The sequence below is a fragment of the Herpailurus yagouaroundi genome, unplaced genomic scaffold (genome assembly GCF_014898765.1).
Source record: "Herpailurus yagouaroundi ecotype Mexico unplaced genomic scaffold, PumYag 166, whole genome shotgun sequence".
NCBI classification, from domain to species: Eukaryota; Metazoa; Chordata; class Mammalia; order Carnivora; family Felidae; genus Herpailurus; species Herpailurus yagouaroundi.
In genome coordinates, this window is record NW_024412407.1 from 25,931,286 (window position 1) to 25,953,200 (window position 21,915).

The following is a 21,915-nucleotide window of genomic DNA, read 5'->3' on the forward strand; positions in this document are numbered from 1 at the left end:
AGTCTGAGCAACTACATGAACAGGAGTTTGTCTTACGATAAAAATGCCCTTATTAGGAAACGATGTTAAATAGATGCCCAAATTGGCCTGGAAACATGTATGTCTTAAAAAAAAAAAAAAAAAGGATTTGCAAATGTATTTGTGCTGTTAATGTCTACATTACAGGGGGAATATGAAGAAATTCTTTAACATAATAGTGTATGTGCAAAATAGGGCCACCTAATTGTCTTACACATTTCTTAATTCACAATATTGATTGCTAACACCATATTGTTGTAGTCTTTTCTATTTCTCTTCTTTATTTTATCTCATACTTGGATCTTTTTCCTCAGTTTCCTGGAGTCTGCATTTCTTTCTTCTTTCTTTCTTTTTCTTTTTCTTTTTCTTTCTTTCTTTCTTTCTTTCTTTCTTTCTTTCTTTCTTTCTTTCTTTTCTTTCTTTTTGTCTTTCTTTCTTTCTTTCTTTCTTTCTCTCTTTTCTTTCTTTTTTCTTTTTTTTTTTTTTTTCCTGAAGGAAAGTTTTAGGGTAGCTCTGTCTTGGATCCAAAACTTTAATACAAGAACTGGCTGGCATCATTTGTAGTTATGACATTTATCTCATTTCTCCCTTTTGTTGATCTCCTCCCTGTGGAGGAAACAAAATTACATCATAGAAATGTCTGCTATAACATGCCTTTTAACCTCTCTTTACTTTGCTGTCTTCAGTATTTTACTAGTGAGTATAATTCTACTTATTCTACTTATTTAAAAAAAACATATTTTGAAAACTGGATATATACTGAAATTCAAAAAAGGAAGTTTTGGATTGGTTGATTTTCAGTTTTAATAAGTGCCTTTTATGTGGAAAATTTACAAAGAGAGTTTAGCATCCTATTTAAAGTTTTTTCTATACCAAATTGTTCCCAAATGGAATTGTCCACACAAAGAAACAAATTAGGATATGCCCATTATAGACTGTTTCTGTTTTTAACATCTTTGCACATAAAATGTTACTATTATTTGCAGCTGCTGTTCACCAGTAGTTTGCAGCTAAATGCAAGTGATTAGGAAGAATGTGTGCCAGATGCTCCATTTATAATGCTCCATTACAAACAATATCAGATTCCTCTCTGTTAAAAAAAAACAAAACAAAACAAAACAAAAAAAAAAACAAATGCAATGCTGTGATTCTAAGGCATTTTCTTACTTACAGAACCATACATGTAGTTACAGTGTACTGCCTGAAATTTGTCCTTATTTACATTAACCCAATTACTTGTATTAAATTCAACATATTTGCTCTCTTTATTTTAAATTGGCTGGTCCCTTTATTTCTTGTTACTTTGCTTTAGGACCCCCAAGGATGGCTACAGATGGCTTTCTCTTTTTTAACATTGACAAATCTTTGCCTTGGAAAGAACCTAGAATATAGTGGGTTATAAAAAATAGGTACCAGGAAATGAAATCAGAATTTAAATTAAATGTATGGATATGACTCACAATGTTCACTGAGCAAGGTGAGTGAGACATAGAATATCCTCAGTTTAGGATTAGAGTCTGGAAACTCTGGGTCTACATTTGAAGTTGTATCTAATAAAATATATTCCTATAGATGTCCCCTAAAGTAATAAAGCAAATAGAACTAGTTGGTTTATTTTCTAGCAATCAAGTTTAAAAATGTTAAATTTTGTGAGAAGTAGCATTAAATTAAAATGTTAATAAGCATTTTGAGAAATAATATTTTATTTTATTATTTTTTTAATTTTTTTTAATATTTATTTATTTTTGAGAGACAGAGAGAGAGAGAGAGAGACAGGATGTAAGCAGGGGAGGGTCGGAGAGAGAAACTGAAGCAGGCTCCAGGCTACTATGAGCTGTCAGCACAGAGCCCGATGTGGGGCTCGAACTCAGGAACCCTGAGATCATGACCTGAGCCAAAGTCGGATGGTTAACCGACTGAGCCACCCAGGCGCCCCGAGAAATAATATTTTAAACATGTGAAGTTAGTTTTAAAATCTGTTATAGACTAGTGTGTCTTTGCCTTCCAGAATATGTTTATTTTAAACATTTCTTTCTCATATAAACAATGTGCTATTGAGTAGTGAACTGATATAAAATTTATCTTTCAGATGAACCAGAAACTCGAGATGCGTGGTGGGCAGAAATCAGACAAGAAATAAAATCACATGCTAAAGCATTAGGCTGTCATGCTGTAGTGGGCTACAGTGAATCAACTAGCATCTGGTAAATGATAATAACTTGATTTTCTAGATGCTGTAATTTACGGATTGTCATCTAAAAGGTTAAAAGCTTTATGCAAATATAGAGAAAAGAAGAATTATGGAGTGATCCAGGAGCATGGACTTGGGAGTACATCAGACTGAGGTCCATATGCCATTTTTGCCACTTAATTGCTGTGAAACTTTGAGAAAATAACTATTCCTCTGAGCCTCAGTTTATACATTGAAATGGAAATTATAACCATTTATCAATTAAGGTTACTGACGAATTAAATGAGAATTGATACTGGCACATGGCAAGTCTTAATTCTAGGCCTACTTTACTCCAGTTTGTGACCCCACTAACTCTTTCTTCTGGGATATTTGGAAACCTTGATCTAATGTGTCTTTAAGGTTTGTCTGTAAACTCTTTTTACCTAACTGCAACTTAATTTTCTTCTGCCAACACATCATCCTTCCTAACTCTGCCGAGTTAGGAAGAGACTTCCATACTCCTAGTTCTCCATTTCTTTTTCTCCTACCTTTCATTTGAACAATCTCTCTTACTTTAAAGTCCATGCCATTCCACAGTTCAGACTTTCCTACCTCCAAAACATTCTTCTGCCTTTCTTAATTTTCTGCTGTCTCCTCCAGTTGAACATGATTACCTCCCTTCTAACAGCCTGACTTTGTACCTTCTCATTCTCATGTCCTCCTCTATCCCTCATCTTTCAACTGTATTTTAGGCTTCATTATTGCTCAAAATGGTTCCCCTTTAAAAATTTGAAACTATAAAATTTCTCTCTTGGATCACAACTTAATATTTTTCACTTATCTCATTTGCACATTTATACCTGGTTTGTTTTGGCTTTTATCTTAACCAAGATTTTCCCCAGTTTCTTAGTTGGGCTCTGATTTGACTTGCTGACTGCCATCAATGAACCCTACTTTCAACCCCTTGAAAAGTTTATAATAGATATCATCTAGAAACTGTTTGACCTTTTGCTGCCCACCTTCTATTCTTTTTCTTTTCTTTCTCTTAATGTTTATTTGTTTATTTTTCAAGGGAGAGAGGAGAGGGAGGGGCAGAGAGAAAAGGAGAGACATTCCTAACCAGGCTCCACACTGTCAGTGCAGAGCCCCATGTGGGGCTCGATCTCACCAACCACAAGATCTTGACCTGAGCCAAAACCAAGTCAAACACTTAACCAACTGAGCCATCCAGGCACCTCCACCTCCTATTCTTGGTTAATCCTTACTGTCAACTATTACATGGGTAATTCTCTTGTGCTTGTGGTGGTCATTATTTTTACAGAAAAATGATTAGACTCTGGTACATGTGGAGAGCCATGCTGTTTCATCTTCTGAGGGCCCTTTCTTTTCCTCTGTGGATCATGTGTGGTATTCTTGCACCTTTCTGTCTCCATTGTAGCTATTCTACACTTGTTAAACTAATAACTTTGTTATGCTTATCCTGCCTTACTCCCCAGTAGATAATCTTAGCTCATAGATTTAGTGTCATATGCTTCCAGGTCATAGGGTTATGGTTTTAAAAGACATAGTTTTGTTACTGGTTTCACATTTTACTGGAGAATTATGACAAGTAGAACACATTTTATGGCAGAGATATCCCAGGGTGCTGTGGGGCCCAGAGGGTTGGAGTTTAGAAGTAAGATTGGAAGAAAGGGTTAATGAAGTAACTGAAGCTTAAACTAAATCTCAGGGGATGAGTATGAATTATATAAATGAAGAAAGGAGGCATGAAGGGAGTGTTTAAGGCTAGTAGAGTAGCATGCAGAGAAGGCCAGAGGTGTACATTCAGTGCGGCAGGAAATAGGTCACAGGTAGATGCGGGAGTGTACAGAAATGAGTCAAATTGATTTACGTAGAAGTTTGAAGTCACCTGATACAAGCTTCTTTTTTTCCCTCCAGACCTCAAAAAATCTTGTGTTGTTTTTTTTTTTAATTTTTTTTTCAACGTTTATTTATTTTTGGGACAGAGAGAGACAGAGCATGAACGGGCGAGGGGCAGAGAGAGAGGGAGACACAGAATCGGAAACAGGCTCCAGGCTCTGAGCCATCAGCCCAGAGCCCGACGCGGGGCTCGAACTCACGGACCGCGAGATCGTGACCTGGCTGAAGTCGGACGCTTAACCGACTGCGCCACTGAGGCGCCCCAAAAAATCTTGTGTTTAAATCCCATCTTTACTAATTTTTTTGGTTCTGATCCATCCTATGTACTATTACTGGATAAACTCTTTGAAATGTACTTCTGCTCTTAGAGCTCCTTAATTCAGCACATCAGGGACTCCACCTTCTTCTCAGTGCCCACTTAAACATTTTGAGCCTGGTCTCTCTCTACTCAGTTACAGATCAAGTGACCATTTCTTTCATGTCCTTTCAGACTTCTGGTCCACTTATACTGTTTCCAACATTTTGTCCCTAGGCTGCAACTTTTCTCTTTTGCTTTGTATGATCTCATTCAATAATTTTGTGGATTATTTAAAATTAGTTGATATGTAATAAAGAATTCCAAATAATTCTTTTGAAAGTGAGGTTTTTATCATACATATAATGATGTAGTTTAAGCTCCATTTAGTATATTTTGGGTATTATTTGTTTCAGATACCTTTTGATTATTAACTTTAAGCTATAGGGATATCGATAATTACATAGTTACACTTTTAAAATGATTTTAATGAAGTTTAGTATGCATTTAAAGAGTATTTTAATACAGTTTAATGGTTTATTGCTGAATTCCGCAAAATAATTTGTTACTACTTTGAGATATTCAGTCTTTAGCAGGTTTACCATATTTTAAAGGAATTTATTGTCATTAATATTGTGCTTTATCTTTTACAATTTTTTAAGTATAAAGAATTCTTACCCTTTTCATTTTATTTATTTACTTTATTAAAAAAATTTTTTTTAATGGTTATTCATTTTTGAGAGAGAGAGAGAGAGAGAGAGCACAAGCAGGGGAGAGACAGAGAGAGAGGGAGACGCAGAATGAGAAGCAGGCTCCAGGCTCTGAGTTGTCAGCACAGAGCCCGATATGGGGCTTGAACTCACAAATGGTGAGATCATGACCTGAGCTGAAGTCGGACGCTTAACTGACTGAGCCACCCAGGCATCCCACCTTCTTCATTTTAATAACATTATTTTTATTTTTTATCCTAGGATAGGAGATAATCTTATGATATCATTAATATTTGTGGAGTCTAACTTGAATTTAAATTGTCACCCTGTAATCACTTTGATATTTAACATTTTTCAAAGTTAGATTGCCTGAAGATGTTAACTGTTTTATGTTTTTTTCTTTTATAGTGAAGAGGTCTGTATTTTATCTGCATCCGGCACGGCAGCTGTACTGAACCCTAGATTTCTGCAGGATGGCACCGTGGAGGGCTGTTTGGAACAGAGGTTGTCATGGCAGCCTGGCTTATTTTCTATGATGGCAAAGAAGGGAGAGGTTAACTTTTGTAACTTTAGAGCTGGGATAGTTCTTCTGTATGAGAGTGGCTTAATATAGAAATGAGGACCAGGCACTTCACTGCTTTTTGTGTAACCTATAGCAACAGAGAAGTATTGAGTTCTGCACTATATGACACACATTGTTATAATTTTTCTAGTATCTTGGTAAGTTACATGTATAACTATCAGTGAAAGAATTTCAAGTGTATATTTTTTGTTTGTTATAGTATAGAAGTAATTTCCTTTGATTTTTCTCTTCCTTTCCTTTCCCCCTTGTCTACCTCTGAAACAGAAAAAGGTCATGAAACAATTTGCATAAAGAAAATTCATAATTTACAGAACAATTGAAACACTGTATTGTAACAAAATTATATATAAAAGCTTCCTAAAAAGTGAAATATAACTTTAATGTGTATGAAAGAGAAAGTGAAAGTGAAATTATTAGGTAAAATAGATTACTTTTTAGTTTATTTGGTTATTAATCTCTTAATCTGTTAGCTTCCATGAATGTCAAAAATACTTTCCATAAACAGATGAAATTATCAAATATATATATACATAAAACTATTAGTTTGGTACCAGAGTACCTGAATAATACAAATTTTATTTACCCCTTACTTCACTGTATGCATATTTGCTTCCCTCCCCCTCCCGCCTCCCCCCAGTATTTGTATATTAAGGAAGACAGCAAAAAAAAATCTATATGTGATCAAATTTAGTAGAAATTTGCAAGTCTCTGTATAACAAAGTTATTCTAGCTCAGGTAGGCACATAGAAGACCTTAGTCGGTTTCTTCTTTAGTTTGTATTAAAAAGGTATTTTGACTGTAATATATTACAGAGCATTAAAAGTCAGCATAAATAGGAAAGAGAAGGTGGAACATTTTAAAGTATATTAAAAGTCAGAGTGTTCTATTTTGAGTTGTTCCAGTGCTACAATATAGTTCTCTCACGTCAGTGGATTTCATTATTGAGTAGATAGAAGCCTGATTTAAAAATGGCCTTTCCCATGCAGCTTGATTATTTTGGTATTGCGGCTTGGATGGATACAGTGAATTCTCTTATATGCCAATCTAGTGGAACAGATACCATCCCTATCTATAAAAGAGGAAAATGTCTTTTTTCTTGCTATAAAATTATTTATGCTTACTAGAGAAAATTTGGAAATTATGGGAGAGTAAAAGGAAGAAAACATTCCCTATAAACTCAGTATTGAGATAATCCCTTCTGTATATTTCATATTTTAAATGCTTCCATGAATTTAAATAGTTCTGTTTTTATGCCTATGATATTGCATCATTTATGTTTGAATTTCTGTGAGGTGTTTAGTTAAAAATTACCCCAGTGTTCAATCTTTTGTGCCCCTTTGTGACACATGGGCTTTGGTTCAAACCAACCAACATTAAAATCTGAGGTCTCCTGCCTTGTATTTTGTGTGACCGAACAAGTCACTTAGTATCTCAGGTTGGTTTCAGGCCAAGAAGAACTAGTTTTTGTTGCTCTTTGCTTTTTATTATATTGTGTGTGTGTGTGGGGGGGTGTTTATCTATGTTTTCCTGCTTAGTCTTCAAAAAAAAAAAAAAAAAGCCTTTCTGGGTAGATACTGTCATTCTGGTTATATAGAAGAGGCTCTGAGAAATTGAATAACTTGTGTAAGATCACACAGCTCTACTTAGCATCTGATTTCCCTGTTGCTTATACCAGAATGCCATCCCAACAAAAGAATAATTAATGTATGGAAGTAATTTGATTTAGAAGGTTATTTTGGAAATTCAGTGCAGTAATGTATACAAGGAATCTGCAGGAAGCCTGACTCCTAGTAGATACAGTATGAGTTTCCTTTCTCTTTTTTAATGTGTCCGCTTGCCAAGTTTCAGCTTCTAACAGGTCACTTTAGATTGGAATGAATTGAGAACCCATATCTTTCCACAGCTCTAGAGGTGTGGCTGTGTGAATGTCTGGAGTTCTCCATGGAGCTTTCTTCTTCCATTTCTGTTTCCCTAATTTCCTCAGATTTGATGAGTGAAAAAAATACCATTCTGAAGTGAATTCATAAGCATTACTACAGCAAACATTTTACTGATTGAGAAGGTTGTGTGTTTACTTGTGGTTTATGTTGTTTGTGAAACACAGGTGTTTCGGTTTCTCAGAAATGTTTAATTCTGACAAATTCTTAAGTCATTGGAAATTAGAAATGTTAGATTATGCCTATTTTTGACTTTTTAAATTAAAAAAATTTTAATGTTTATTTTATTTTTGAGAGACCGAGACGAGTGGGGGAGAGGCAGAGAGAGAGGGAGACACTGAACCTGAGGGAGGCTCCAGGCTCTGAGCTGTCCGCACAGAGCCTCACGAGGGGGCTCAAACCCACAATTATATTTGTGATTATATTTGGTGATTATATTTGTGTTATATTTGTCAGACAGTAGGAAAATGTCACCCTTCTTATCTAACCATTTGTTTTTATGAACTAGCTTTGGAATAATAGTGGTTTTTGTCAGGTGGGACATTCTCAAACGTATGAATTGATGCAATTCAATGGCTACTTGTATAAGTCTTTTCTCTCATACAAAAGTGTATGGTTTTGATTTTGTGGTCATTTTTAATTCTTAATAGTCATAGTGGGACTGTCATAACTCTCATAGTGGTAGAAGTTATATAGTTTATACATTAGTACTATATGTATAACATATGCTTTTGAAAAAATGCATGGAATTTTTAAGAATGCTTCATTTTTTTATCTTGATGTATTCATATAGGCTAGAAGAAAATTTGCCTGTAGGTTGTGGATTTTGCCACATACCATATGATGAACTGAATATGCCATTTCCAGCTCATCTCACATACTGCTATAACTGCAGGAAACAGAAAGTTCCTGATGTTCTCTTTACAACTATTGACCTCCCAACAGATGCAACAGTTATTGGAAAAGGTTGTCTTATTCAAGCAAGGTATATTTGTGTAAACAATATTTGGGGTCCCTGAGAAAGTATGAGATATGGAGTCAAATAGATCTATTTCACATGTCTGCTGTACTGTTTCCTACCTGGCAGGCTGGGCAGTACTATCTGGACCTTGTATTTAGTCACATGGAATATTGGGAGGAAGAGTACCCATTTTATAAAACTCAAATAAGTTTAAATGCAAAAGCAATTTTAAACATTTCAGTTCTATACAAATATCTGTTATTATGAAGATTATTAATTAACTTGTTTCAGGCTAGGAACGTGACTCTGCTTTAAGGACATTGAATATGTAATACATTTTAGAAATTTATCTTTTTTCTTTTAAAGAACAATGCTATGTATGGTTTCTTTTACTACTTAATTTAGCTCTTAACAGTTCCTTTTAAAATGTACTGGAGTAGGAAATGCTAAATTGTGGTTGGCATATAGGAAGCAGTGATAACTGTCTAGGTCACTGACAACTGCCAGGCTACCAAATCCATTGAAATGCTTTTCTCTCTTCCTCTTACTTGACATCTCAGCAATAATAGTAGTCACACAGTTGGTCATCTTCTCCTTGATACTCCTTTGACTTCATAGTGCCCCGCCCCCCACCCCTGCTTTTTCCTACCTTATGTATAATCCTCAGTGTCCTTGTTGATTCTTCCTCCTTTTCTTAATCCTTGAAGGGCCACGGGTCTGGACTCTCTTCTCAAAGCTGTCTTCCAGGTTGAATTCATCAGCTCCTACAGATGTGCTTTCTATATGTCTGTGACTCCCAGATTTATAACTCTAGTCCAGAACTTTCTTCTGAGCCTCAGACCCATATACTTTCACACCCTATTTTGATGTCTTGTAGGCAACTCATACTTGTTCCATATTGAACTGCTGGCTTTCTCCACTTCTTTCATTCTTTATTAGCCTTCTTTATTTTATTTTATAGCCTTCTTTATTTTAATGAATGATACCTTGCTCTGTCCACTTTTTATGCCAAATATGGTATTCTTTGACACTGTCCTCTTTCCTAACCTCCCTGCATCAAAGCTATTTTACAGAGTCATGTTGAATTTTATTTTTGAACGTATGTATATTTTTTGTTTATTTTTAAAATTTTTTAACGTTTTATTTATTTTTGAGAGACACAGAGAGACAGAGCATGAGTGGGGGAGGGGCAGAGAGAGAGGGAAACACAGAATCTGAAGCAGGCTCCAGGCTCTGAGCTGTAAGCCTGGAGCCTGACATGGGACTCGAACCCATGAACTGTGACATCAAGACCTGAGCCGAAGTCGGTCGCTCAACCTTGTTGTGAGAGATCAAGACCTGAGCCGAAGTCGGTCGCTCAACTGACTGAGCCACCCTGGCGCCCCTTTAGTTTTTATTTTTAAGTTTTTTTATTTATCTTGAGTGAGAGAGGGAGAGAGAGAGAATCCCAAGCAGGCTCTGCACTGTCAGCACAGAGCCTGACGTGGGGCTCAGTCTCATGTAAGGCAAGACCATGACCTGAGCCAAAATCAAGAGCCAGAGACTTAACTGACTGAGCCACCCAGGCATGCCTGTATTTCTAATACGTTTACTTTTGCTTTTTTTGCTCAATTTCCTCGTACATCTTAGACCTTCCATTTGGGATTGTTTTTCTTTTGCTTGAGGTATAGACTTTAGACCATTTATTTTGGTGAACTAGTTTTGCTTGTCTGAAAATATTTACTTATCTTTAAAAGATATTTTGGGCTGCCATTTATTTTCTTGCAGCACATTGAAGATACCCTTCCATTGCCTTCCAGATTTTCATTACTACTATTGAGAAATAACCTATTAGATTAACTTTTATTCCTTTGAAGGTAGCTGCCCTTCAACCCCAGGCTATGTGTGAGCTATTCTATGTATTTTTGGTTTTTTGCAATTTCCCTATGAAATGTTAAGTATGGAATTTTTTATTCTAATTGCTATATATTGGGCTTCTTGAATCTGTAGATTCTTTCATGTGTTTTAGAAAATTTTTAGATATTGTCCCATGTTTCATCTCTCTTCTTGATACTATAATTAAAAATGTTAGACTTTCTCACTGCTTCTTTTATGTATGTTACTTACTTTCTTAAATTTTCTATTTTTGTTTATGCCAAATCTTGAATACTTTCTTATCTTCCAGTTCTTTGATTCTCTCTTCAACTGTCTCTAATATTGTAGTAAGTCCAATAATTGGGGCTTTAAATATTTGATATCTATTTTTATTTCTAGAAGTTTTATTTTGTTCTTTTTCAAATGTATTATGTTACAGCCTATGACTGATTCTTTAACTGATAATTTTAATATCTGAAATATTTTTGTATTCTCTTATTTCTGTTCTTTATTATTTATTGTGTTTCATTTCCTTAGACTGTGATAGGCTCACTGGAAGTTGCAAAAATGTTACAAATAATACCATTTGTATTGGTGACAGATTCCCTCATTGGTGACATCTTATACAGCCATAGTAGAGTATCAGTAGGAAATTAACATCGGTATAATACTGCTAACTATACTACAGACCTTACTCAGTTTTTATACTTTTTTAAATTTGCATTATTTATGTATTTGTGTGTACATGTATAGTTCTGTGCAACTTTATCCCACAAACAGATTTGTGTAACCACCACCATAGTGAAGACACAAACTGTGTTCCATCATCACAAAAGAACTTATTCATGCCATTTCCCTATGTTTATACACCCCACTACCCCTTGCCCTGGTCCTGTGATGCTTTTAAGAAGATTTTTTTTTCAAAGTTTATTTATTCTGAGAGAGAGTGAGAGAGAGCACAAGAATGTGAGGGGCAGAGAGAGAGGGAGAGAGAATCCCAAGCAGGCCCCGCACTATCAGTGTGGAGCCCAACATGGGGCTGGAACCCATGAACCATGAGATCATGACCTGAGCCCAAACTAAGAGTCAGATGCTTAACTGACTGAACTACCCAGGCACCCCAGCTTTTAAGACAATTTGTAAAAATATATAATTTATCCAGCTTTTTGTGTTTGTTTTAGGTAGGAAGGAATAGTGCCCATCAGCAGTTTTCAGAATGTGGTCCCCAGACCAACCAATAGCATCATGATGCTTGAGAGACCTTATAGAAATGCAGATTCTCGGCCTCACTCCAGACCTATTGAATCAGAAACTCTGGGCATGGGGACTAGTAATTGTTTTTTAATGAGCTCTCAAGATGAAGTTTGATAACTACTGGTGTAAATAGCCTGGTTTGCCAGTGTGGGGATCTTTTCCTTCATCTTTACTGCTACCTTTTTAGTCTCAGCTCTCATTGTCACCTAAATTGCTTTTTGTCTGCTATCCCCTCATCAATTCTGTTATCCTTATTCCATTTTCTGTGTAGCAATGTAAATGATATCCTAAAACATAAATTGGATCCTGTTACTACTTAAAACCTACCTGGAGTTTGTCATTGCTGGTAGAATAAAATCAAACTCCTTACCATGACCCACAAGCCCCTAACATGATCATGCCCCTGCTTACCTGCACCTTCATCCATATGATTCTCACCCTTGCTCATTTCACTTCAGTGTAGTAGTCTCTTTTTGGCTCTTCTGATATGCCAGCTCCATTCCATATTTGCCTTTTTCCAACGCTCTTGGTTCCATCTCGTCTTTAAGATCCCAGCTCAGGTATCATCTCTCTTGTGAGGCCTTCTCTCTAGTTATTGCCACTCGCTTCACCTACTCCATTTTCTTCAGAAACCTGATTTTTTTGTTTTAAGTTTATTTATTTTTCAGAGATAGAGAGTGCATGCTAGCGGGTGAGGGGCAGAGATGGAATCCCAAGCAGGCTCTGTGCTATCAGCACAGAACCCTATGCAGGACTTGATCCCATGCCCTTTAGATCATGATCTGAGCTGAAATCAAGAGGGATGCTTAATGGACTGAGCTACCCCAGACACTGATTCTTTAAAAAAAAAAAAATTTTTTTAACGTTTATTTATTTTTGAGACAGAGAGAGACAGAGCATGAACGGGGGAGGGTCAGAGAGAGAGGGAGACACAGAATCTGAAACAGGCTCCAGGCTCTGAGCAGTCAGCACAGAGCCCGACGCAGGGCTCGAACTCATGGACCGTGAGATCGTGACCTGAGCCAAAGTCGGACGCTCAACCAACTGAGCCACCCAGGTGCCCCAGACATCTGATTCTTAAACATAATCCTAGGTTATCTTGTTTCTTTATTTCCACCCCCCTCCCCTGGAGTATAACCATGAGAAAAGGGACTCTTTTGTTTGTTGATGAGTACTCACCACTTAGAATAGTGCCTGGCACATTGTAGATACTCAGGTAAGTTTTGTGTTCTTTTTTTTTTTTTTAATTTATTTATTTTGAGAGCGAGAGCATGAGTGAGGGAAGAGCAGAGAAAAAAATCCCAGGCAGATTCTGCACTGTCAGTGAAGAGCACAACATGGGGCACAATCCCACAAACCATGAGATATGACCTGAGCTGAAATCAAGTCAGATGCTTAACCAACTGAGCCACCTAGGCCCCAAATTTTGTGTTCTTTTAATGAGTAAATTAACTTCTTTCCTTTGCTGTCCATTCATTGTATGATCACATGGAGTTATAAAACCTAAGATTTTAAATTATATTCTCTAGTGATTTTGATCAATACTTTTTCCATTTCCAGAGATTTTTGAGATTTTTCTTTATCTTTTATTAAAATAGGACTTTTAGCAAAAGCATACACATTGAAAAAAGTGGCAGAAAAGATTATTGATATAACCTAATAAACCCCATTTGACACAAGTCAATGTTTTATTAAGCACACTTATAGAAAGTTTTAAAAATTGGACATTTTTTAAGATGATACCAAGAATACTCTCCAGTGACTAAATTATTTTCCTTAACAGGTTATGTCGTTTAAAAAAGAAAGCACAGGCAGAAGCAAATGCCACAGCTATCAGTAATCTGTTGCCATTTATGGAATATGAAGTACATACTCAGCTAATGAATAAACTAAAACTGAAAGGAATGAATGCTTTATTTGGACTGAGAATTCAGATCACAGTGGGTGAAAATATGTTGATGGGCTTAGCGGTAAGTTGAGAAGTTTTGATTTTGTTTCATAATTTCTATAGTTGTAGTAGAATCTGTTTTGTGCAATTCTAAGTCTTTTAAAAAGACTTATCTAGAGAAATGGGCATTAAGACCTTTAAGGGTTGGGGACATTATAAGAAGTGAAAAATCTTGTGATAAGTTTTAAAATATATTATTTTCACCTTTATTTATGAATTATTATTTAAAATTAAATTAATAAAATTATGAGGTAAAATTTATTTATATTATTGTATTTTTCTATTCTGACCATAATGTCAATAGTCAAGTTTCTAAAAATTATCATGTGTGGCTTGTTTAGTTAAGTTGGTTGTCACTGTTCTGGACTTTATTATTTTTTGTGCAAAATATGTTATTTTTTTATGCTAAATATTAGCATTGCTAACAGGGTTTCTTCTCTGCACTGTTAACATTTGGGACTGGAAGACTCTTGGTTGTAGGGGGCTGTCTTGTTCATTTTAGGGTGCTCAGCAGCCTTTCTGGCCTCTACTCACTAGTTGCTAATAGCTTCCCTTCAGTGTGACAACCAGAAATGTTTCCAGACATTACCAGATGTCCTTTAGGGGACAAAATCACTTCTGAGGGGGAGGACCACAATCTTTAGTTGTATGGAGAAAATAAAGCAATACATATGAAACACTGCTTACTGCTTGCTTACTGCTGGACAGAGAATAAAGTTTCATACTGAATGTGCACCTGCGGTCAGCAGTAGAATATGCAATAAAGAATGTGTTTCTTAAGTGCTAATAAATTGTGAGGTGGTGGAAAGCTCTTTATCTCAGCTTTATGTTCACCTAGGCTTCTTACAAAGTGTGTTCTGACTAGAAAGTTGTCTGTGGGGAAAGTAAGAGTTGTCTTTATAAGTAGTCTGAGACCCAGAGAACTGGATGCCTGCAAAATATATATTGATCAGATAGAAACTGATTAACAGTATTTATAGAAGTCCTGTTAAACTTTAGACACTTTGCTAGCTAGAATGTTTGTGATACTGGCACTTTTCAAATTGGAATACCCTGCCATCTTTCTGACATGCATAAACATTTTAAGAAATTTATAGAACTTGTATTTTTTCTCAGTATGCACTTGCAGATAAAATGCTAACTTATTTCTTGTTCATACATTTACAAATATGTAAATTTTTGTATGTAGGGGATAATTGTGCAATGATGATAAACTAATCAGGTAATCATGATTTTTGACAAGAGAAATTTATAATGATTAATGAAAGTAATCTGATTTATATTAAAATATTTGAGATCTAGATCAACTTGGGAAAAAAGTGTTCATTATAATTCATTTGTCTAAAAACTCACATGCTTAGCAATTACAAATGTATAATTTGGCCTGAACACAATACTAGTTATTGGTGGGTATCTGTGGGAACTAAGCTTGATTTAGATTCAAAGATTTAAAAACACTGTGCCAACCGTATCAAACACTTCTGATAGTTGTGCCCCAGGAAACTAGCTTGTGGTGCTGGTGTAATTTTTCAGTGCTTGCCTGAAATCTTTCTTTCTTGCCAATCTTTTCCTTCTTGACCACTGGTGACACTCATAACTGTTTGAGATTTTGATCTTTGTGTTGTGGTTTAGCCTGTGCATTTAAATCTCAAGGTCCCAAGAGTAGCTTCCTTGATAGTTGATCTCTGATGGACTCTCTGATGATGTCTGATGCCTGCTGGGTTTCTGGCACTGTGGTACCCCAGAAGGAATGCAATGTTATCTTTATAAGAGGAGAAAACGGATGCTATGATAGATTGAGACTTGTCCAAAGTGATATGGATGCATGTACTGGAACCGGATTTCAAATGCAGGCCTGTCTTATTCCAGAGTCTGTTCGCAACCACTCTGAACTGTTGTCTCATTCATGTGGCAGGATGAACATCAGAGACTGGGTCATAGACATAGTCATGGACACTAATGAGCAAAATAGGAGAGAGAGTTTCTGAGGATCAGTCTCATCTACTGCACAGACATCATCATAGAGTATCATACCGTTTTTAGGATGGACTTTCACAAAATTGGCAATTGATTAAAAAGAATAATGATAACGCACACAGTTTAAAATGCACAAATATCCAGACTTAAGAGAAATGTCTTCTCTTGTCTGCATTCCACTCCTTCAGTGTTAACAATTTGACATTTATACTTACATATTTTTGCTTTGCTTATATAAGCATATTTAACTGTAAATGCACATAGGTGTGTATGTGTGTGCGTATGTGTACATATCATGTTTTGTATTTCCCCTAGTAGTTTTCTAGTACTGATGGCATGTAGTATTGTTACAGGGTCAGGAATTAATAGTCATTCAATTAAATATTTAAAAGAAATCTGTATTAAGTAAAATTTTCTTTCTTGGTAATTATGGAGGTAGGGTGGTATCATGAAAAGTTCTTGGGGTTTAGAGTGAGAAATATATTCACATCTCTTCTCCAAATTTATTGATAGTGTGATCTTGAGTATGTTTCCTATCCTTTCTGAAGTTCAGTTTCTTCACTTGTTTTACGAAAGTTTCCCTTTTATTTTTGCCACTTTAAAGGTAAATTATTTACTCACTTATGAAAAAAATTTATTTTTAACAATTTTTAATCTTTTTTTCTAAACTGGTTTTTCAATGCAACTTATTTTTTCCAATCATAAAGTAAAAATTTTAAAGTGCAGTGAAAAGTAAATCCTTCTTTCACTGCTGTCCCCACCTACCCAGGTTTCACACCAAAAGCAACCAATTCCTGTTGCCAGTTATGTTTCTGTGCTCTTTCAACATGTCCAAATGCATGCATTGATGCTAATGATCTTTTTGCCAGTAAGGCAAAGGCAACTTTCCTAATTTAAGGACTGTTATTCTTTAGACATTTTTTCTTATTATTTCTCCATTATTTTTACAAGTCGGCCACAGGTGTGTATTTAGCTGCTTTACCAACGCCCGGTGGTATTCAGATTGCTGGGAAGACTCCTAATGATGGCTCCTACGAACAGCACATATCTCATATGCAAAAGAAGATAAATGACACAATTGCTAAGAATAAAGAATTATATGAAATTAATCCTCCGGTAAGTAAAATAAATTTACATTGTGAATAAGTTCTTGTTTAGGAGTTAATATATTTTTTGAGTTGTCTTATTTTGGACATTTTTTTTTTTTCACTGTTGAATTTCGCTCTCCTCAATACTCGTTCTTTTCACCTCCTTTTGCATTCATGCTCAAATGTCTCCTTTTAGGGAGATGACTCTGACTGCCTGATTTGAAAATTATACTCTCCCATCAATTTTTGATACTCCCTAACCCCCTTCTGTGTTTTACTGTTTTTTATTTCTTTTATCTCTGTGTGTGTATGTATAAACACAAAGAAGTAGGTTTTTGATTCTATTAATTGCTTGTTACTCCTAGTAAAATGAGGCCCCCTTGGGGCTGTATTCCTGAGGCCCAGACAGTTCCTCCTAGTAGCCTCTTGATAAATATTGCTGAACAGTTAAATAAATGGTTTAAATGTTCATTTTTAGTGAAAAGAAAGATTGCTTATCTATGATAAAAATGTGAAAGATACACCATTTTTCACTTTTTGCTGCTTTTTGAGAATTTTCCTACCAGTCACTTCTGTAATCAGTCTTTTATACCAGGTTTGCAGTAGGTTTCACAGGGCCTCCTTCTCTGAGGACGCCTTACAGTCAGGGTCTGAATTGAAAGAAAGAAGTGTTTGAGTTAGAATGAATCTGTTTGTCTTTACGAGTCTCTGATAATGAAATACTTCTGCAAAAGGAAAGTATTTAGATAACAACATTATTATTATGGTTTTTATTATTTGATTTTATACAAACTATCAAATTTTGGTTGGTTGTCTGGGACAGTGATCTGTATTCTAGCTTCCGACTTACAGCTTTCTAGCAAAGTTGTTAAGCTGGGAAGAATTTTAAAGGTATGACCTACAACTAGCTACACTGCTAAGTGTGGTAGACACTGGTCGCATGTGGCTGTTGAGCACTTAGTGTGTGTATTCTGAATTGAGATGTGCTGTGAGTATAAAATACACATTGGATTTTGAAGACTTACTATGAAAAAGAATGTAAATTATCTCATGAGTGTTTTGTATATTGGTAGTATGTTGAAAATGTAATCTTTTGGATATAGTGAACTAAGTACAATATTTTATTAAAATTTATTTTATTTCCTTTTTATTACCTGTGACTTGCTTTATATTTCTGTTGAGCAGTGCTAATGTAGAGCTTCTTTAAATTCACTGAGAAAATTCGTGTGTTAGTATATTAATACTTACATAGCCTCTATAAAAGCTTTCCACACAACATTTTACTGCTTGTTTGCAGTACATTATTTTTTTTTTTATAATTATGCTTTGATATTTGAACATTTTCTAAGAGTGTTTATGCCTGCTGGGGAGAATGATTTGCAGAGCTTTATGTTAGGGCCCCGTGATATAAGCTGAATTCTTTTGCTCAACGGTATTTATCCATGCTGACCTCTCACAGAAAGAATTGACCCCTCCTCCTTTATATTCTTCTTGTACTTGTATGTGCTTCTGTGATAGGGCCTGTTACATATTACTGCACTTACTTTTTACATGTCTTTCTTTAATAATGTGAGCCTTTTAAAGTCAGAGACATATTTAGAAAATGTGAACTCACTTCATCTATTCAATAAATATTTATTGAACTTCTGTTTTAGAAGTACATTTTACAGGGAATAAATCTGTTATGAGTCTTAAAATTTCAGCTTATACAGATTTCATGTGTTGAAAAGGACCATATTTCACAAAAGACTACTTAATGGATTTTCTAATATGTCTCTCCTATTTCAGATAGTGAATGAATACCTTACAGTCTTTCAGCATAACCTCTCGGAATTTGACGAAGTCAGTGTAGTAGGCCACTACTCACTTATATTACAATTTTGTCTTTTCAGTTTCTAAGACAATGTATGCCCACACTGAAAATGTGAATCAGTGTGTTTCTTCTCTTACGAAGGTAGCTCCTGCTGCAGTGAATACGCTTTTTTTTCCCTCAATATTGAAAAATCTTTCTATTGCAGGGGTGTAGTACCACTTAAAATGGAGAAAATTCAGTCAACTAAAGGTGTCAAAATACCATAGTTACCCGTGGTGGAACCTCATTACAAATTTAAGATACATTAAATACCAGATAGTTGCTTTTATTAGGTCCAGGACATAGTGAGCAGAGGCATAACCAAATTTTAAACTACTAAAAACATTACAAAGAGAAGAACATTGTACTCAGAGCAAAAGAACTGATCTAGATAGGTTCATCGCTTAAACTAGTTTTCAAACCTGGGCAAACTGCTTTACCTCTCAACTGCAACTCTTTCTCATTGTGTGGTCATTATAATAGGAACCCTGTCAAATTTATACAGGGCAAGTTAATTTGGGGTACAAATAAGAGATATGAATGTGAAATTACTCTATAGGTAGCTATTATGAAAGTGTGGTGGTAGTCTTATGTAAGGTGTGTGCTAACAATGAGCATTTAAAGCTGTAATTTTGAAAAAAAATTTTCTTATATTCCTTGTTTTTTAAAAAACATAGCTCTGTTATGCCAGCAATAGGCTAAGCCTTTTCTATTTGTGCTCACATATTCACACTCTCTTGATAGTCCTTATAGCCAACAGATATTTAGAACCTCTGGTTACCTCTGATCTTTGGCTATACAGTAGGTGAGAGCTTGCAAACCCATATAGGATTGCACCATACACTGACCTCAAAAAAGATTGTTGTTGTAGCTACCAGTTTGTTTAGCTTAACAAGTTGTACAGCAAATCCCTGCATAATATTATGTATTATGTCTGCACACACATACACACATTTATCATATTCCTCATTTTATTATGTGACACTTTGAAAAATTACCACTGGATAAGAAAAGATATAAAAGGTTAGAATTCATCTGGAGAACTACATTTTTAATGATTTCTGGACTGTTCAGTCTTTTAAATATTGGGTAGAAAATACCACATGAACTGGATGGGCTGCCGATTCCCTACTCGTTGTGGTGTCCTCTCTATACACTAGATGTCAGTGTTGCCCTGCTATGTCCATGACAGTCGTGTATGGTTATGGATTAGTGTATCAAGGCTACTAGTGATAAAAGGAAATATCCATGTACTCTCTAAAAGGTTAATTAGTCATAAAAGTTATAATTAAATATAGAGTGTGAATATATTTTACAGATTTTTTTCTCCACAGATATTTATCTATTAATATAAAAATTTAAAACCAAACTGAAGTGTACAAATACCAAATCATTATGCTGTATACCTGAAGTCAATATAATGTTATATTTCTATTATACTTAAGTAAAAAGAAAGAAGTAAAAGACTACAGTTTACAAAATAACCCCAGAGCTGAAAAAGACAGTCTTATGTGATATAAAGCCATTATATTTCTTTCAGGAGATATCCGAAGAGATTATAGGGTCACCCATCCCGGAACCTAGACAGCGCTCAAGACTTTTAAGATCTCAGTCAGAAAGCTCTGATGAAGTTACAGAATTGGACCTTTCACATGGGAAAAAAGATGCTTTTGTTTTGGAGGTATTACTGCATTAAATTAATTAAGGTTTTTGGAAGATGAGGTGTACATTTTTTACAATCGGATCCTAAATTGATGTGACTTTGTATTATTACAACTGCTATAAATCCATTTAAAAATGTTATTACAGAAATGACCATTGACTTGAAAATATCAGAACTTGGTAATGTATTTTTTGTTCAACACCAGATACAATAATGCAGGTGATTCTGGAAAAATTAATGGATGGGTTAAAATAAAATGATGCTAAAATTTAAAATAGTAATGATAGATATTGGAGCTATTTTTGTCAATTTGAATGAATTTAAATAAGAAATTAAAATGCTGTTCTTTCACTTACTATAATTATTATCTACTTGCTTCATGTGTTATAACATGTTATTATAATTGTATCCTTTTTATATGTAATATGATAAGTACTGTGAATTCTGAGTGTAGTGTTTTCTTACTGAATTCAGAAGGTATAATTGAACTTTGGTTATGAAAATACACTCAGAACTTTCCTGGAGGATAAATGTGACACAGAAGATATATGGGGCTTCCTCCCTTGCAAATCTGTTCTCTCTGCCCTCCTCTGTAAATGGTTAGCTTTGAAAGATGGTCTTCCTTTGCTATTGAAGGAAAGGAAAATAAATGAGGATACACAGAAATGTTCTAGAAAGGTGCCAGTTGAGAGAAAAAATCAGATGCCTTTATTTTAGTAAAGCAGGAAGCTGATGGTAGATTGTGTTGGGATGAGTTTGGAAGTTTGAAGAATCTAGAACAATGCCCATGAATGTGATCAGGATGTCAGCCATGGAAGATGCACAAGCGTGAACTAAGGCGAGGGTGTTAATTTGTAGAAACTCAAACTGTATGGATGTGTGCCTGTTTCTCATATTTTTCTACAGTCTGAGAATGAAAAAAAAAATGGAGGTTGGTGAAAGAATATGTCAGGCTAAGGAGGTAAAAGGTTCCAGGGTACTGTTTGGAGTAGTGTCACTCCAGGTGTGCTGTGACTACCTATAGCATCAGCACCATCTGGGATCTCAGAAGAAATGCAAGTTCTGGGGGCCCACTTCAGACCTGGTAAATGAAAATTTCAAGGTACGGCCCAAGAATCTTACTCTTCAGGTGATTCTTAGCATTACCTGAAGTTTGATCTGGAGCATTTATTGATCTTTCTGGTCTTGGATCCTGGGTAAGTAGAGAACAAAAGTGCTTTAGATCTGCGCAGAACTGAGAACAAGGTGCAGATTCATGAAGTAAGAGAAGGAACAGACAGGACACTGTAGTTGGATCTGGGGTGGAATGTTTTGGGGAATAGTGAGTTGAGGTATGGCCATGACAGTGGGTCTCTAAAGTAAAGTTTAAAAATGGTTCTTGAAGTTTCAAGGATAATGTGAGGGGACAGTTGAAGTGTGTGAGAGTCAGACTCCCAACGTGCAGATGAATGTCAGTCTTTGTTTAGCTGGATATTTTCACTATTAATTATTCACAGTGAAATATTGTGATATAAGAGAAATGGGGTTTGGAGTTATTTTTTTAGATGTGCCTTTAAATTTATCCCTATGTAAGTCAATGTTATTTATTTATTTATTTATTAAATTTTATCCCTATATAATTCAGTTTTATTTTTTTTATCCCTATATAGTTCAATTTTAAAGCAGTTTTGTATTTAAGGCGA

At 35.3% G+C, this 21,915-nt stretch overlaps 1 protein-coding gene across 25 annotated transcripts in view; it reads left to right on the forward strand.

Moving 5' to 3' along the window:
• Positions 1-21,915, forward strand: part of C2CD5 (C2 calcium dependent domain containing 5) — a 103,107-nt gene that overhangs the window by 59,883 nt on the left and 21,309 nt on the right. For all 25 annotated transcript variants that reach the window (XM_040488667.1, XM_040488671.1, XM_040488669.1 and 22 more), the window contains 6 exons: positions 2,108-2,222; positions 5,525-5,620; positions 8,430-8,621; positions 13,489-13,675; positions 16,582-16,746; positions 20,111-20,251. In XM_040488667.1, coding sequence (XP_040344601.1) covers positions 2,108-2,222; positions 5,525-5,620; positions 8,430-8,621; positions 13,489-13,675; positions 16,582-16,746; positions 20,111-20,251 — 896 coding nt within the window. The remainder of the gene's footprint in view (positions 1-2,107; positions 2,223-5,524; positions 5,621-8,429; positions 8,622-13,488; positions 13,676-16,581; positions 16,747-20,110; positions 20,252-21,915) is intronic.